The 17,089-nt window shown below is 47.3% G+C and overlaps 1 protein-coding gene across 1 annotated transcript in view; it reads right to left on the reverse strand.

Moving 5' to 3' along the window:
* LOC144155207 (venom factor-like) overlaps positions 1–17,089 on the reverse strand; it is a 161,780-nt gene that overhangs the window by 23,327 nt on the left and 121,364 nt on the right. Inside the window, exons 29-32 of the mRNA XM_077686515.1 lie at positions 16,427–16,585; positions 14,663–14,773; positions 8,799–8,868; positions 2,093–2,165 (exon numbers count right to left, since the gene is read on the reverse strand). Of these exons, the coding sequence (XP_077542641.1) occupies positions 2,093–2,165; positions 8,799–8,868; positions 14,663–14,773; positions 16,427–16,585 (413 nt within the window). The remainder of the gene's footprint in view (positions 1–2,092; positions 2,166–8,798; positions 8,869–14,662; positions 14,774–16,426; positions 16,586–17,089) is intronic.

The following is a 17,089-nucleotide window of genomic DNA, read 5'->3' on the forward strand; positions in this document are numbered from 1 at the left end:
AACTGTACGTCATGCTTGTTCAGAACTGCTCAAACCTTCACGGAACAATTGGTGCTCTGCCCGTCAAAAGACGTGGTTGCGTTCATGAGTAGCAATTATCAGCCCCTGCCCGATGCCTGGTGCAAGGAAGTCGCAGTAGTACAGTTTGCATCGCGACGCTCCGAGAAGATCAAGGTAATTTTGCAACATTTTTAACTTGGCGGAGATTTAATAGCCGCCGCAAGTAGTCCAATTGTACTACTGCTGGTGCCCCATATTTGCCCCGTGAGGTATCCTGAAGCAGCCTCCACCGAAGCTGTGAGGCACACACGGTCTCGCGCAGCATAGTTTCAGTAGCCTCCGGTCGTAACGATTTCTGGTTAACAAAGTTATTGCGTAAGTAAAATGGGGCACTTCTGTCCTCCTCTCCCGCGCCGTTCGTAACGCCGGCCTGATCATGGGAACATCAGCAACGACTTCCGTTAAAACGTTTTGACGGACGGAACCACCTACGGCTGCTTTTAAGGCTTGTATGCATAGTTCGTGCGTGCATGTAATGTTGAAACTATTACCAGTTGTTAATGTGCTGTGTGAATGTACTACTACCATGTAAAAAAATGCCCGTGTAAAAAAAGCAATTTCCCCCGACTTGTTTGTACCTTTCCGACGAAAAAAATAAGCTTTTCACGCGTAGCAAGGATGGCTTACTGTGACCTTACCTGATATTTACGTGTACATTCAGTAGAAAGCTTGTCTAAAGCACAGCTTTCGTACTATCAGCCTTATCCTGCCTCGCCCAAGCGGGATTTGAAGAAAACTACTGCGGTGTTCTGAAGTCTGAGTCCACCGTTTTTGTCGCCAACACGTTTGTAAAACGTATGTTTTGGCAGTTTTGAGATGTAAGTAGTTGAAGTTTAAATTACAGTTATAGACAAGCGTTTTACCATCTGTACGATGCTTACACGACGGTTTTGTGTACCGGGGTTATTGAAGAGGGAAAGAAATGAAGATATATTATTAACGAATAACTAATGTCTAACATAAAAAACACTTAAATTGTGTATTCATGCCACTTAAGAAATAATTGTTCCCTGTGCAATTGTTATTCATACTCAGAAGTAATTGATCACCTTTTCAACACTTTTTATTGACCATTTTAGTATTGCGAAAAATTGGGCCAAGTACGTTAAAAAAATTCGAGCTTTACGGAACTATAACTAAATCCCTGTTGACATATCAAAAGCAAATTCCTCATGGTAAAATCAATCAACAATTTGCATGTCCGAACAATCTTCACATGTTTTATATGAATTTTACAAAATACTTACTCGTCGTACAACCTCGATTACTTTTAGCGCTGCAGATTTACATCTTGTCGCAGCGCGCATTAGGACATCAATTTTTTTACATACGCTAGCGTTTCCGAACAGTCAGAATGCATCTATAGACATGTCAAGGGAGGCGGCTGCGTTACAGAAACAACTGCGTATGCAACTTACCATGCAATTTTCGCGCCCGTGGACGACGAATATGGTCACGCAGTAGAGTTTGATTCCATTTATTTTTTACAGCGAGATCTGTTAACAGAAAGTTACAGCGGAGCATAGAACCTGCCCTGGGATGGTGCCCGGTGCACCGTCGACGCACCTGCGCATTTGCACAACCGGCCCCACCTGCCCTGCGCACGGGCAGTGGCACCGGTTAGCTACCGGGTACCGAACCGGGACTGGTTTTCCGCTCTTCATCAGCTCTCTAATGCTAGAGTCCCCTCAGCTTTCGCTGTTACCGTAACGCAAAAATCTGAGGAGAGATTCCTGGAGAGCTGAATGGGGAGTGGGCGGCACCCAATAGACTACAGTCAAATTTTAGGGACTAGAGCTTGACTATGACCCCTTTACGTTAGACCTGTCGCAATGCCGAAACTTGTGCAAGCCACGTCGCCCCCACTCGCAACGGCACAAAGGCCGCTTTTCAAATCCGATTGCACCACCACAGTTTTATCTTTTGTTTGAGGACTGTAGACTATAGTAGCTCCATTTCTTGCCATTTTCACAAAAGAGAACAAATATTAATGCTCTGTGTAAAACCGAACGAGAAAAGCCCGCTCTCTCACCTTACGCATGCCTCCATGCGGTAGGTGGGTTTGTGGTGACGCTTTGATGACTTCAGGCTGGTTCTTTGTGTACCTGAGAATACAAGGCACATAAAGAACTCTTTTGGAAGTGTACTTCGCTATACTGCAGCCAACTGCTGTGCATCCAGCAAAGCATATATGATAAGAACTTACGACTGGAATAAAAGAAATGTGGTCGTGGTGAGCGCGCAGTGCGTACCAAGTCTGGTGTCAATGAAATCGAAGCACAGATTATTGAAAGCTTGAATTCTGCCACGACGCAGCAAATATCGCCTTCTCCTGCTCATTCGTATGCCGTGACCTGTTGCTCGCCCAACTCACTTCAAGCGTGGCTCCGATTGGTTAGCCTGGTGCCTCGTTGCGACAAAGCAGGAGAGCGGGAAGGTTAAAATAGTAAACAGTCCTTACACTGAAAATTAGGTAGCTGTCTTCGAGTTGGTGGTTCTTTGTAGCGGACGGCACGGTTGACGCGTCCTCTGTAAGTGTTTGGTCGGTGTAATTCAGTCTTGCGCGTATGAACAACATATGTGTGAAATATTGACTTCTCCCGGATAACGGCCTGGTGCAGTGTACCGCTGGATGAATTTAATCGGCGTAAACGCCACAGACCATAAACGCCACAGACCGCGTTCTTGGTTATGAGCGCAAAAATTTACGTTTTTGTCCTGCACACGTCAAATTGTTAACATATCAAACACTTGTCCGACCTAAGCTGAAGTACGCATGTGCAATCTGGGATCCCCACCTCTATCACTTATATACACTTAAATCTGTACAGAACAGTGCGGCAAGGTTTATTTGTCCGGACTACTACTACCACACCAGCGCGTCACTAAACTAAAAAGACAAGCTAATATTCCTCTCCTCGAAACAAAGCGTAAAGCTAGGCGGCTATGCTTGTTTCATAAGTTTTATCATTCACGAATTGCGATTTCCAACGTCATTAATAAAACACTACATCGTCACTCTACACGCGTCCACCACCCATTGGTTGTTAATCCAGGAAAGGCGCTCCCCTTTGCCCATCAGCGTTATTTTTATATTAAAACAGCAAAAAGACTGGAATGATCTTCCCGCCGACGCCATGGTCCACGCCAGGCCCATCCATTTTCATGAAGCCATTGGACAGCGTTTGTACTGACTTTCGACCACTGTGTTATCTGTGAATGTCTACCCTCATGTAAAACCTCCGAATAGAGGCCTTTGAGGTATAATAAATAATAAACTGCCATCCACAGGCGTCATTATTCGGATTCCCCTCGAAAACTGGCAAGCGTGGCCCCGGTGTCAGTGGACATTTGCGGCTGCATGTTTGCGGCCACAGGTGCGTTCGCGGTGGTGAGCGCGCAGAAAACTGATTCTTGTTTGGACCATCGCATATATTTATGTTTGTTTGAACCGAGCTGCGAAAGTTAACTTAACTACCTCAAAGTTCGTTAGGGCGGTTATTGAACCATTATGTATTTTTTGGCATTGTAAGTATATATGAGCATAGGCGTGCGCACAGGGGGGGCAGGGGGGGGGCGGCCGCTACCCCTAATCATCTGAAGGGGGGCGCCAAATTTGCCCCATACCTTGCCGATGTAATACATGTAAGTAAAAATTTCTGCTCAGAAATATTTTGTATGTGTTCCATCTATTTTGTTTTGTATCCAAACATTTTGTATGTGTATATATTCCATCGCATTGAAATAAAAATTTTATAACTATCCCTCTTTGCACTGCGTTCGGACCGCTAGGCCTTCAGTGGGAAGAGGTCGGGAGTTGCTGTAGGGGGGGGGGGCGCAGCGGCAAGACTTTGCCCCCCCTAATCGAGAACTCTGCGCACGCCTATGTACATGAGGCGTCTTTTTGAAGTCGCTTAGAACCCGAAACGATGCATGTAGTTGAACGAATATGCGGGAAAAGTGTCGGGTGCAGAGCCTGCTAAAAACTTCGCCAAAATTAAAGGAAAATAATGGAGAAAGTCCTGCTCGCAGGGCTTAACCATTGGGGATATCATGGACACATAAACAGATGCTTCAAACGGTTTGCCTCGGCGGAGAGTATGTGGAATGTAAAGTTATAGCCGCACGTGTTTCTTGTACGGAAGAGCTAGTTTGCTGGAAGGGTTCGAGGTAGCATAGAATCGCTTAAAGGAGCCATGAAGAGAAAACACAAGTTTGGTTCATTCAAAAGATTGTCTCGTTAGAATCATACTGACACCACTTTTAATGTAAACTTCGCTCAAATAAGCTACATAATTAGGAAAAACGGGAATGGTCATGCGACCCACCAGCTCATTTCCCGCAACAGAACCTATGATGTCACATGAGCTAAGCTCTGCGATTGGCGGAGGCTGGCAGAAGCAGACGCAAATTAGGTAGAGCTTACAAACTAGACGAACGAGCGATTTGCGCTTAAATTTAGGGCACATTCTTTACAAAGCAATAAGAATGATGGGACAAACAGTGGAAGTTACGAAAGCACATGTAAACATAGAAGTACTGATGCGTCCTGCTGTTCGTACTGCGCACAGCATGCTTGGTTTAACTGCACAGCACTACGGGGCTTGGGGTTGTCTCAGACGACAATGGCCGATTGACGCAAGCAACGGTGTCTTACGTGACCCCATTTGTCGAGCGAGCACTGTTTCAGGGAACGAATATTTTCTCCCTGAACAAAAACAAGCCACGTTTAAATGCGGGCAAAAACAAACCAAACGCTTGCCACGGTATGGTGGCGCCATCTAGGTTACGGAACGTAAAGAAACGCGGGAACAAACCAACACCGCTGTACAGGGTGAAGACAACCTTTGAACGGTCCCGTGCCGCCGCAATTGGGCCAACGGGCTCAACGCGTTATTCTTTTCGTTTCCCACGAAACCTAGCAACGCGAAACAGACAATATGATTCAAACTTCTTCAGTTAACCGCGTTGCGGCGATAATTTTAGCGCGGTTTTGACACAATGACTTGCTTCGGCGGCGAGCGAGCACCCGAAAATGGCGGCGCCAGCGTATACGTGTCTCTACCCTGTACGGCGGATGCGTGAATGAAGGCACGCTAGGCTGCAGAGCGGTCGGTTCCTGTGATGTCACTTGGGACCACGAAAACGCACGATTGAGCGGGAAAATCAAAATTTTAACCTAAATTGTTTAATTTCTCAGTGAGTAAAGCACCGTTTGTATCCGGACAAGCGCTGGGGGCACTATAAAACACGAAATCTTTCGAATAAAACCAATTTGCATTTTCTCTTCATGGCTCCTTTAACTACCCGACGTTGTGCCAGAGCGCCCGGCCCAAATTCGTTACACGGGGCGATGCGCCAACAGCGGGGCCGAATCACGGCTCGACCAAACCAGACCAAACCGCCCGCGGTCGACAGGCCCAGACTTGCACCGCCGCAGAGTCGCCCCTCCTTTTGCGTCGCGGCGGCTCGGCCGCATCATGCATCGGGTGAACGACCGGCAACCGACAGGCCGCTGCTTGTTTGGAGGTGGCTCGCTGAGACGGTGACGGCGTCGCCTTCCCTTTCCCCGTCGGGGTGGCTCGGCTGACGCAACCGCTTAGCCTCCATTTGTTGGATTTCAAATTTCGGCCAGCCAGAGTCGTGATTGGAGCGATTAAAACTTCTCGGGGCCACAACGGACTTCCGGGGGTATAAAAACCCGCCTGGAGGCACTTATCGGCGGCATTCTTCGGCGATACTTTTCGGAGGCACTGAGTAGACAGGTTCTGTCGCCTTTGTGCGAGCCATGTAACGCTGTTGTTACTCTTGTACATACTGTACATAAATAAATGTTGCTTCAAGTTTTCGTCGGCTCGAGAACTTCATCGTTCTGCTCTGCGCCGCGTCGATAGCGGACGGAGCAAGACAGTGTCGCAACATCAGTGACAGCGGTGGGATGCCCAGTCCCAACACCGACGAGCGGCTTCGTGCAGCAAACAAAGCGCAATAAGGCAGCCCACAAATTGAAATATTTGCTTGAAGCCAAGCTAATTTGTAATACGCTATCTTGCTTACCTGTAGTGAAATGGTCACCGCAGACGCATCAGGGATAGTAGGCACAACGACCCATACTTGCACGAATTCATATCCCCGTCAAACCATAGCGCTGTCGCCTTCCGGCCTGTTTCGACCACTTATGTTCGAATAACCAAGAATTCGAGTTTTGCTAGAATTTCTGCCATTAAATTCGTTTCGAGACCGATTGCGGCGATTGCAAAGCACGCAAAATGTAACATAACGGTCTGTGATGATTGCATCGTCAATATTGCTCAGAAGCACATTGTGCCCGGCTGAAACATAGCACTTTTCGGGAATTTAACACGGATGTCCACTCTCCGTGTTATTAATTATTTTTCACTCTCCGTGAAAATTAAAGTTCAGAAAACCAGAGTAAGGGTTGAACTTCAATTCAGGACGACTCAGCGAGCAATGGAACGGAACATGATAGGTGCAACGTCAAGGGACGAGTGGGTGAGGAAACAAACGCGTATTAAGGACATATTAGTGGAAATTGAAAATAAGAGATGGGCGTGGACAGGGCATGTTATGCGAAGGCAAGGTAACCGTTGGCCCGCCGTGGTGGCCCAGTGGCTAAGGCGTTGCGCTGCTGAGCGCGAGGTCGCGGGTTCGATTCCCGGCCGCGGCGGCCGCTTTTCTGATGGAGGCGGAAAACAAAAACGCCCGTGTGTACGAGATTTCGGCGCACGTTGAAGATCCCCAGGTGGTCAAAATTAATCCGGAGCCCTCCACTACGGCGCGCCTCATCGCCTACGTTGCGTCGTCGCGTTAAAACCCTACACTCAAGATAACCGTTGGTCATTAAGGGTAACTGAGTGGATCCCTAGAGAAGGCAAGCGTGGCAAAGGGCAAAGGAAAGTTAGATGGGCAGATGACATCAAGAAGTTTGCGGGGATAGATTGGTCGCAGTTAGCACAGGACCGGGATAATTGGAGATCTGCGGGAGAGGCGTTTGCCCTTCAGTGGGCATGGACATGATGATGATGATGATGCCCACTCTAGGCAGCCGTAGGCACATGCAGAGGGAGGGAATCACAGCAACCTAACCTCAAAATAAACCGCATCAACGGTGTTCTTCCTTTCTTTTTTCTGTTTATGGCGTTGTCTGAAAATTTCATTTTACCTACGCCACCGCTTTCCGGCAACTAATGCCCGCCTGGATGCCCTGTTGATCCCTGAGAGTAGCACTGGTGTTGCTTTCCCGGGCTTTTTATAAAAAGATCGGCCAGCTTGATCATGCTGCCAATGTCCGGGAACCACAGAATGCGTTGGTCAGTGTCAACCAGTACGGGTAAGGTCCACCTGTTTTTAGGAGAAGGCGACGAGACACTCTTGGGATCTATTCCCTTCGACAGGAGAGGGCGCATCTTGTCCGAGGCTTGCGTGAAATCTCAATGTATCGTTTGAACATGGGGGTCTTATCCGACGCTTTTCCCATGAAAATGCGCGTATAATCAAAATCTGGTTTAAAAGCGTAAACAATTTTAAATAAACCACCTCGTATGTCCGGTGACAAGCAAGGCCTGTCACGAGACTTCCATACGGCTTGAGGTCCGGCTACAAAAGCGACGCCCATAGATACCTCCTGGCGTCGGTTCCATTGACCGCAATTCCCGTAGTCCTACCTATAGGACATTTCCAACGTTAAAACATACGGGTTATAGAGTATAGCCTGCTTATTGCAAGGAGAACGATAACGAATGATAGCGTGTTCAAGAGTCAAAACGGCACGACAGTTCTGCCAGTATCCATTGGTGACATGGGATTGAGTTCGTTCGGAAGGAAGGTTTATTGTCAGCGAACTGAACTGCTATGAACGCACACGGTTACGCAACCATCCCTCTCTGTACAGCGTTGCCCGCATACACTGAGTGGGCCTAGCTTTCGCTTATCGTGTTATGCGTCACGCGTGCTCGCTGGGCGGAAGTGTGTGAAAGCTCAATGGCTTTCTTCTCCCTATAGAGCTTTGTTCCTGAAAGCTCGAGAGCTTTCTTCTCCCCATCGAGACCATGCTCAGCCGCGTTCTTCTCCGGTGAAAACCCACAGCTTCGCTTACACTAAAAAATACTTCAGCGGAATTTACCTTGATGCTCAACATGCTTGGATGTACGGTCGATCAACTGACTGCTTATGACGAAGCGCCTTTTGATAATAACTTCAAGTTTGGCCATTCATGCCTGTTGTCGACTCAACTTACGAAGAAATTAATTTTCATAACGCGTGTATATATTCAACACTAAGGAAAGTCATGGAGCTTTCAAGAACAGGCCGAAGAGGGTATTAGGGGATTAATTCGTCATGCTTTCCTGTTGAGATAGGTCAAGTTTGTTGAAGGGCTCGAAAGAGGAGAAACATGCTCCTCGTGTGGGATACGAACCCACGACCTTAGGAATACGTGTCCTGTGCTATATCAACTATAAGCTACGGGGGAGGCTGTGCTGCCCGTGACATTTCGTGAAGAGGCGAACATTTGGCGCTGGCTTGCAGTAATTGCATTGGTTGTGTGGAGACGCTCTGATTGACAGCTCTTCCATTTGCCGCGTCAGCAGGCTATACATTCGCCGTCATATACTCGGGGCCGGCGCCATAGGAAAGATTTGAAATACCACTACTCCCATTATTCATTTAATACCACGTTGTACAGCATAGCGAGCGTAAGTCGTCAGTCATATACTTACTACGATATACCCTTGTCAGTATTTCGTCTATGTTTGGTAGCACTTCGGTGAAGTTGACGGAGACATCAAACTGGAAGGAAAAAAAAAAAAACAGGAGTGAGCAAACAACAATTACATATAGATTCTATACTAACAATTCTATTGGACGATGTTCCCTAACAACGTATTCAGAAGAAGCAATACTAAAATGAGTTTCCTTATCTTGTTCGAATAAGTTCGTTAAATGATGGCCAAGTAGGAGAACAATATCTACTCTCATACGATTAGTGAGTCTGTGCATCGTAATAAATTAAATTAAAAAAATTAGAAGTTGACAAATGGTCTCTTTTTTTGTCTTCTCAAAGCACTTATGAGCAGCTTCAAGCAGCTCCGTATTTTATTTGCCCATTGAAAGTCTGTGGTGGGATCAGTTTTGGGCTGCTTGGAGCTGCCCCGAACTGCTCTGAGCAGGCAAAAAAAAAAAAAAAAAAAAAAAAAGAGACATAAACAATCATTTGAGCCGAAAGCGATAAAACGTAGCGCAGCTCTGCGGAAGCTGCTACCGCGTTGTGATGATGCTACATCCTTCAAATTGCTGTTGTGCGAACCTAAGCTACACCGTGGTTATGAAACGTTGCCAGATTGGGGATCTATAGACTAATTTATTCCACACGGGAATGAATGATCATTGCCCACCGAACTACCGACACTTTGGCTCTTTCGTTTTTCGCGTTCATCAGAAAAACGGAAACCGCGGCTGCAAATCGAACCCGCGCCTCGTGCTCAGCAGCACAACGCCTCAGCCACCGAGCCACAGCGGGGGGTTGGTGAGCCATTGCGGTAATGATGCGATTTTGACTGCACTATGGTACCAACGTCCTTGCAATTTATTGCGCAGGGTAGTCGCCGCTGGATCCTTATTAATGCAAAGCGTTTTGTGCCTCTGAGTAGACAGAAAATAAGCCCAGCTTCACTGACAATGAACGTTGCGAACGCTGATGTAAACAGCGAAGCTGCCTGGCGTTCCCGAATCGCAAGGCTAAGCATCACAGAACTTTTCAAAGCCAGCCGATCGATTACCGTTCGCGCCAATTCATTTTTGCCGCGTTCCGCTGCTCATGCCATCTACTGGAACCTTTTGTTACTTTTGAACTTGGAACACTGGCACCAGGGGGCGCTGCGAGCGTTTTTTTTTATTTTGTCACGGCGTATTATTCGTTTGCAACTACAAATATCATGCAGCCCTATATTTTTTAATTGAAATACCTATGCAAATATCCCTTATCTGCGAATAATACCTAAAATGCCTATGCAAATATCACGGTGCGCTCCGGAAAAATCACAATCGCCCAATCCATTGAAGCCATCCAAAATCGTACCACTCGTTTCATCTTCTCGAACTATAGCCGTAATGCCAGTGTCACTTGAATGAAATCTGTTCCTGGCCTGCACGACTTGTCGGCACGTCGGAAATATCATGGTCTTTTCCTTTTCCTCAAAATATTTTTCCACATCACTCACCTTGAAAGAATAGCTGATGCTTCCGCCTAAATATATTTCATTCTGCACAGACCGTGTAAACAAAGTCGGTGTTCCTTCTTGTCGGACTAACCAGTATAATGATTCTTTCATTCCAAAAACCGGCGTTGACTGGAACCACCTTCCCGGCTCCACTGCTGCCATCTCAGAACACTCCAACTTCAAGACTGCCATACAAAACCTCATTTGTTAAAGTGTGTAGTAATACTATGTACTACCACTGTTGGTTGTCATAGTTCTCTACCACCCCACTACTTACTGTAGTGCCTCTTGGCCCTGAAAGTATTGCAAATAAATAAATAAATAAATAAATAAATAAATAAATAAATAAATAAATAAATAAATAAATAAATAAATAAAAATGTATTGCTATCTTGTCTAAGATTGTTGACAAGTATAAACATTGCCACTAGATTCAGTAGTTCAGAAACGTTTTGCCTCTATAAGCATCTCGTTCAAGCATTCGATTAACTTGCTCGTGTGCTTGCCCTCTCCACATCGCTGCGGCGGCGTTACCACATTTCGTCCCATGAAAGCCTCGACCAAGAACAGCTTCACTTATTTTTCTCGTGTGCTTAATTTCCTTATGTGGTTTTCATGCAAAAGCATTATGGCTTCTCCTGGCGATACAGACTTATTTACTGCATTAAGTTTGCGGCTCTTCGCTTTCCTTCCTTCTCGTTTTGGCTTTCCTTGCTGCACTGCTCGGCGCGTGTGCTTCAGTTTTGTGGCGTATTTGTGTGCTCGACCGCGCTTAACCGGTACAGAAATTGTTCGTTCTTCCACACTAGAACCACTTTCAATCACGTGACACGGCGCGAATATCTTCGACAGACAGACTGGCGACACTTCACGCCCCGACTGCCATTCCAGAACGTGCGTTTTCCGTGGCTAGGAGGCACCTGTTCAGCTCACGTGCCGTCACGTGCACCACCTCCCTATAGAATGCGCTGTCGCGTACCCAGAGACGCATGAACTAGGCGCACCTTAGTTAGTCAGAACGATCAAGAAGCCATGGCGTGAAACAGAACGAAGAAATCTCTTGACCGGGAGGGCACAGGAACAGCTTGTACACGTCTCAATACGTTCGTCCCTGGTGCGCTCGCGGCGGGATAACTTTCGCCAGGTTGCCCCAGCAAAGCCTCCGGGGTTTAACGGTGAGAAGGTGGCCCCACGAAAAGTGGTCCTTCAACTTCACAAGTACAACGCGACCACTTTGTAGAAACCAGTGTGGTTCCGCCCGTGGTTAACGGGTACTGACACGTAGTTTCAAAGCCGAATTAATTATGTAAATAGCTTCCTTTCGTACTTGGAGATATCTTGTAGCAAGTTTTAACCGCAAACATTCAGTATAACATACCGTAAATCAATTTTAATCTTTGCACACCCGAAAAAGAACAGAACGTATACCCTTCAGACATCGGAATCAGCAATACGCTTTCAGCGCTTCGACCCAAGCTGCCGACGTCAGGGCTACCGGGAGCCAAGGCGCTGGCTGCTGGTGGCGAGCGCTGCTCCGCTTTGTGCCTCACGTAACAGTGACTGACGTCATGATGCCAGAGCGTGTCCACAACGACCGTGGTGCGACGAGAAAAGTGATGTCATGAGCCCCCTCCTGTCATGGCGGCCGCCTCAGTGTTGGATTCGTCGAGACCGAAAGTGACACGAATAAACGAGGCTGTAAATAATTGTTGATGCTGTTATCGACCAGCTAATGTGTCATTCTATGATTACCGGGCTGGTAGGCACCCATATCAGCGAAAAATGAAAGTCTGTGTCAGTACTTTGGCGCTCCGGTTTGCGAGCCACCCGGTTAAGTGTGCGGAGCCAAAAAGAGCAAATAGTCCGGCTGGTCAGTGGTCACGGGAGTACAAGCAGGGCTGTATGGTCACCTTGAGGCCCACGTTCACGAGGCTCCCACCATCACTGTTCCCCCTTTAAAACTGGAGCGACTCATGTGCTCATACGTTGAGCGCCAGAGGCGGACAGCCGATAGCGGGTGTGAATGGTGCCGGCGTCCACGGTAGCGACGCGCGCTCCGTGCAACATGGTAGGGTACATGCGACCATTGCAGGTGTGGTTCTTCGAGAAAAAAGAGATTCCTCCATGATAGGAGTTTCTTACCCCAAGCCACTAGTTTCCTCCGCCATCTCGGCACACTTCCCTTGACCACGTCGAGGTTTACGCTGAGCTAGCTGCCAACACTGTCGTCCCATTTGAGGCCGAAAAGGCGACATAGCCGGAGTGGTGCCCGTTATGGCGCGGGAGGGATAAGGGTGCTTCTTTATGCCCTACGGTGCGGGATGCAAGCCGTGCGGCAACAGGGAGACGCCAGAGCACGCATTCCTGGCGTACACCATTGCCCACTACTTTTCGGTCGAAGTATACAAAGCTTCTTCTGCACACACTCTCAAATCACTTCGTGGAGCCTCGGGTATGCGGAAGCGGAGTGTCGCAGTCCTTCGCGACTGTGTTCTCGTCCTGGTGCCCCATTCCCTCTAGAGGGCACGGGTGGACGCTGTTAAGCGCGCTTTCAGCTCAAAATCCCCCTGGCGTCACTTTGCTGACAAAGTAAGTTTGACGACGAGTGCGCTCGAGGGAGATGCGAAAACGTGGGCGAGGCCCTACGCAAGGTGGTCTGGTGGTCATTCCCTTCGAGGCAAAGGAGGCTGTTTGCCGCGACAAAATGACACCATAAGCGGCACTGGATGAGTAGACAGCGACGACATACACGCCTAATATTGTACGCTGCTTTGCGTGTACCTGTTTTCCTCAAGCAATGATTTCTTAAAAGCTGTATTCGCACTTTACATGCCGCAACTTTGTATGCGTGTTATTTCTTGACGAGTTTTCTCTGCCGTTGAAGGCAGCTTCCTTGTAAGGCTTCATACTTAGGCCAAGGGGCATGCAACTATCGACCACTGGCTCTATTCTTATTCTTCAACAATCTTTGTGTCACTTACTTTGTGCCTGCAATCGATATCTCTTGTCGTGCATATGTATGTGTGAACATGTAGCCACACTCGGCCATGCTCTCGTTCTTCAGGTTTAGATGTCTACTGTATCCATATTTATTTTTGTAAAGAAAGTTACAGCTCGAAAAAACAAACAAACAGAGAAGCTGTGGCGACAGCGTCGCGTGTTCGTCTCGCATGCGGAGGCCGGGTTTCGATTCCCCCTCCCAGACCGAAATGCAGAATTTTTTTAAGGCATTAATTTTTATAGTTTACTGGAACTTCACTGAAAAATCTGTATGTAATCCTTTGATGCGCCTTTACCCCTTTCGCCCCCGGACGTACCGACGTCATCCGACAGCGACGACATCGGATTTGGGACCCATGCGGCGTATCGTGCGTGCACATTTAAAATAAGCTCGGATATATGTCTCTCTGGAACCTCGTAGAACCATTCCGTAAATGTGACAGTGTGAGCAAAGCAAGGCTTTATACCACTCTTGTTAACTGTGCAAGAGAACTTCGCAGAACAACCAAGAACTGAGATATCCCGAAATGCTGGACGCCAATAAGACTGTGCTATAAACACGTGCTCTGACGTTCTATAAACACAGGTTTTGGAATGCTCATCTTGGTCTCGCATGCCCGATGCTGTATCCTTTGCATCGTCCTATTTACCTACTGTTTAGGACACCCGCTTATAGGCCTTACAAATGCCACAGACGTAAAGTAAATTTTAACTTGTACTTCTGACTTCAATGTCAATGTAGAGGTCTAGTTTAGAAATAAATCTTACCTGCTTAGACTGTGCGAACATCTCTGTTTAATTAATCTTTTTTTCTAACTTCAAAGCTTTTCTAACACCAACATTTGCGTTAGCATACGTTTATCTGAACTCGCACTCTCTTAGGCGGCCGCTCAAAAGTGTAGGCATTATTCTTTTTTTTTTTCATGCAGTGAAAGTGATTTTACGGATACCAAGAGGGAATGCATGAGCTGGCAATGATTTTCAGGAAAGACTTGAGGGCTTTATGTACTCGTCATGAGTAGTTGTAATCATAATCTGTTCCTGGTTAGAAGCGTGTAGACTTCTGTGTCATATTTAGGAGTTTATAATGACTGGCTAATGCTTTTAAGTTTTGCTTCACCAATTTGTTCTCTTAGAGTCACGTTGTGGTCGTATCCATATCTCTTGGATACGATTTTTTCATGATTCAGGAGACTCAATAAGAATGCAGTAAAGGAAGAAATCGTGACGGCAGGGTTTTGCGTATTGAGCATTGTAACTGATTTGGAAGGGGGGGGGGGGGTGTCCGCTGGCCATTATAAGGTGTTCTATAGGTTTATTGCACATCAATACAGTGTTATCAAGGTTAACAGGAAATACGTTACCTTGCAAAGTTCGTCAGGAGAAACATTGGCTTTGTACGTGTACGTGAAGTACAGAACTCCGGTACCAGATCCATTGACTTTAACGAAGATTTGTTCTCCAGGATCATCAATCTAAAAAAAAGAAAGGAAATGTGCAAACTTAAGAATATTTCGGGCTCTCTGATTAATGCGTTCAATTTTGTTCAGTAATCATTCAGGATACTTGGTACTGACAGTTACATATACTCGAAACTAATCTATGTGAGAAAAGTGGTAGCCTCACCATAGGCTTTAGGCCCCTTCAGTTTTCCACGTTATGTGAGGGTAGAGATTATGAGGTTAGGGAACCATACCTGTGCTGTTATTCGGCAGGTTTGCGTTTATTTTATTTCGTCACACTTACCAAAGAAGAGTACACAGATTTCATCCACTGGCGTTAAAGCGGGTATCTCGAGCGCATACGTTTTGCTTGTTCATTAGATTGTATGGCTGATACAGCGCTGCCCCAGACTGATACTTATTTAGGTTCGCATGAATGGTGAATGAGGTCCTTGCGCTCATGGCTCGTACAGACTGAAATTTTCGTAAATTTTTACCTCGTGAATTTTTAATATCATCACGGGAGCGACGACCGATCGGCATGTCAGCGCCTTATCGCGGTGTGCAGCGGTGAAATAGGCGAGAGTACGCGGATCCGCAGAAAGCCGTCTTGGGTGTGAACATCGTCTGCTCGGTTGTTGCGTTGAGAGTTATACCACCCCTGGCACGGTATTTGCATGACCATGTTTAAAAGAAACCGGGGTTACATGACGCGCGTGAGCATGCATCTACAAAGCGCTTTTGATTGTTGTCTCATACGTCTTGTCCGGCACCTTAGTCAGGTACGTTTACGCTGCTTATCACTAGTAGCAGCTAGTGAAACGGGTTTCGCAGATTAGAAAATCAGGGGGTGCGCTGGTCTAAGAAGAACAGCGTAGCAGACGACAATCATACAGCAGGTCGTTTATGCGCGTGCGCATACTCTCGCCTGTTTCGCCGCTGGACACCGCGATGAGGCGCTGACATGCCGATCAGTCGTTGCTTGCGCGATATTATTACAGATTTGGGAGGCTGTACGCGTTCATTGAACCAGGTGCGCAGCTGTGGCAGCTCTTTCATACGCAAGCTTGCAGGAAGTGCTAAAACTGCGAATGGGCCTCGTGTGTTCACGGAAGAAAAAAAAAGAACTAAACACTCCTTCGGTACTCACGATTCAGCTAACAGGCGTGTGCGGGGTACCTATAGTTAGCTGGGAAAAAGTGGACGTGGATAGTTCTCGTTTTGAGCATAGAAACAGGGCGGGGACGGCCACTCTGGTATAAATGTCTGCATATGTAATCTCCTGGGTGATTGTATGAGTGATGATTACAACTTTGGAGGTGTGAGTTTTGGCCGCTCATTATATTTTGTTTTCGAAAGCAACGATATTAGGTGACGCAAAATGAAATAGAGCACGACAACAAGGACCGAACACGTGTTCATGCTACGCAGTATGACACCAGCCCCTCCCTTTTTCACTCGTTTCATGGCGAGTTCAATCCTGTTGCTACGTTGTGTGCCGAAAGCGCCGAAGCCACTGCCTTCGGAAAGAAATGCCAGGTCCCTGCAGACTCATCAGAGACCCATTGAAGGTTCCCCGTTAAGAAAAATTGCTTGAATCATTTGTCGCAGCACACGTACTCGACCGTGCCGTGAATCACATGCTACGCTCCGTCTTCACCTACGACTGCACGTGGATGTACTTGCCTCAATCTTGTTCAGCACAGATGCGTTGTCTCTCTTGATCCTCACACTGCGGTTAAAATGCCTATTGTTACTAACGGTAACCTCACACGCCAAGTCGAGGCTGTTTTCGTTGGCGTAGGCTGCATACTTGGTGAGAGCTTGAAACGCAACCACGGTATCCTGTAGGAAAATAAGAAGTCGGGGTTACTCCTCTACGCGCCACCGAGTAATGGAAAACAATATTGTTGCATTTTCAGGGGCTAGGCAATAAAATTGAAACACTGAACATTGTAACACCAAAAGTGCGAAGGCGTATAATGTTTTCAAGCTAAAACCAGAGTCCTTCAATGCTTCTCTGGTCATGAAACTCCCGGCCAAGTTTAGTACGGGGACAAAGGCTACCGCGAGGGGCGCAACCGCAGATCGGAGGGCATCGGGCGGCCGCCGCTGCTCTGTAGCCAGACCGGCAGGCAGGAACGCAGTAGCAGCATGCCCGTCCGCACCAAATTTTTCGCCACTCACAAAATGATAAGTCCATTTGAGCGGCCCACGACACGTAAAGCGAAAGCGCACTGCTGATAAGGCGGCGAGCGCCTGTTTTATCTTACTCCGTGGTCCGTTCCCAGCCAAACGCGCTCTGACCACGCCCCCGGCTGCCCTCCGATCAACACCAGCGCCGTGGCG

Source organism: Haemaphysalis longicornis, unplaced genomic scaffold, assembly GCF_048455015.1.
Source record: "Haemaphysalis longicornis isolate Haplotype H1 unplaced genomic scaffold, Haemaphysalis longicornis Haplotype H1 scaffold_1, whole genome shotgun sequence".
Lineage (NCBI taxonomy): Eukaryota > Metazoa > Arthropoda > Arachnida > Ixodida > Ixodidae > Haemaphysalis > Haemaphysalis longicornis.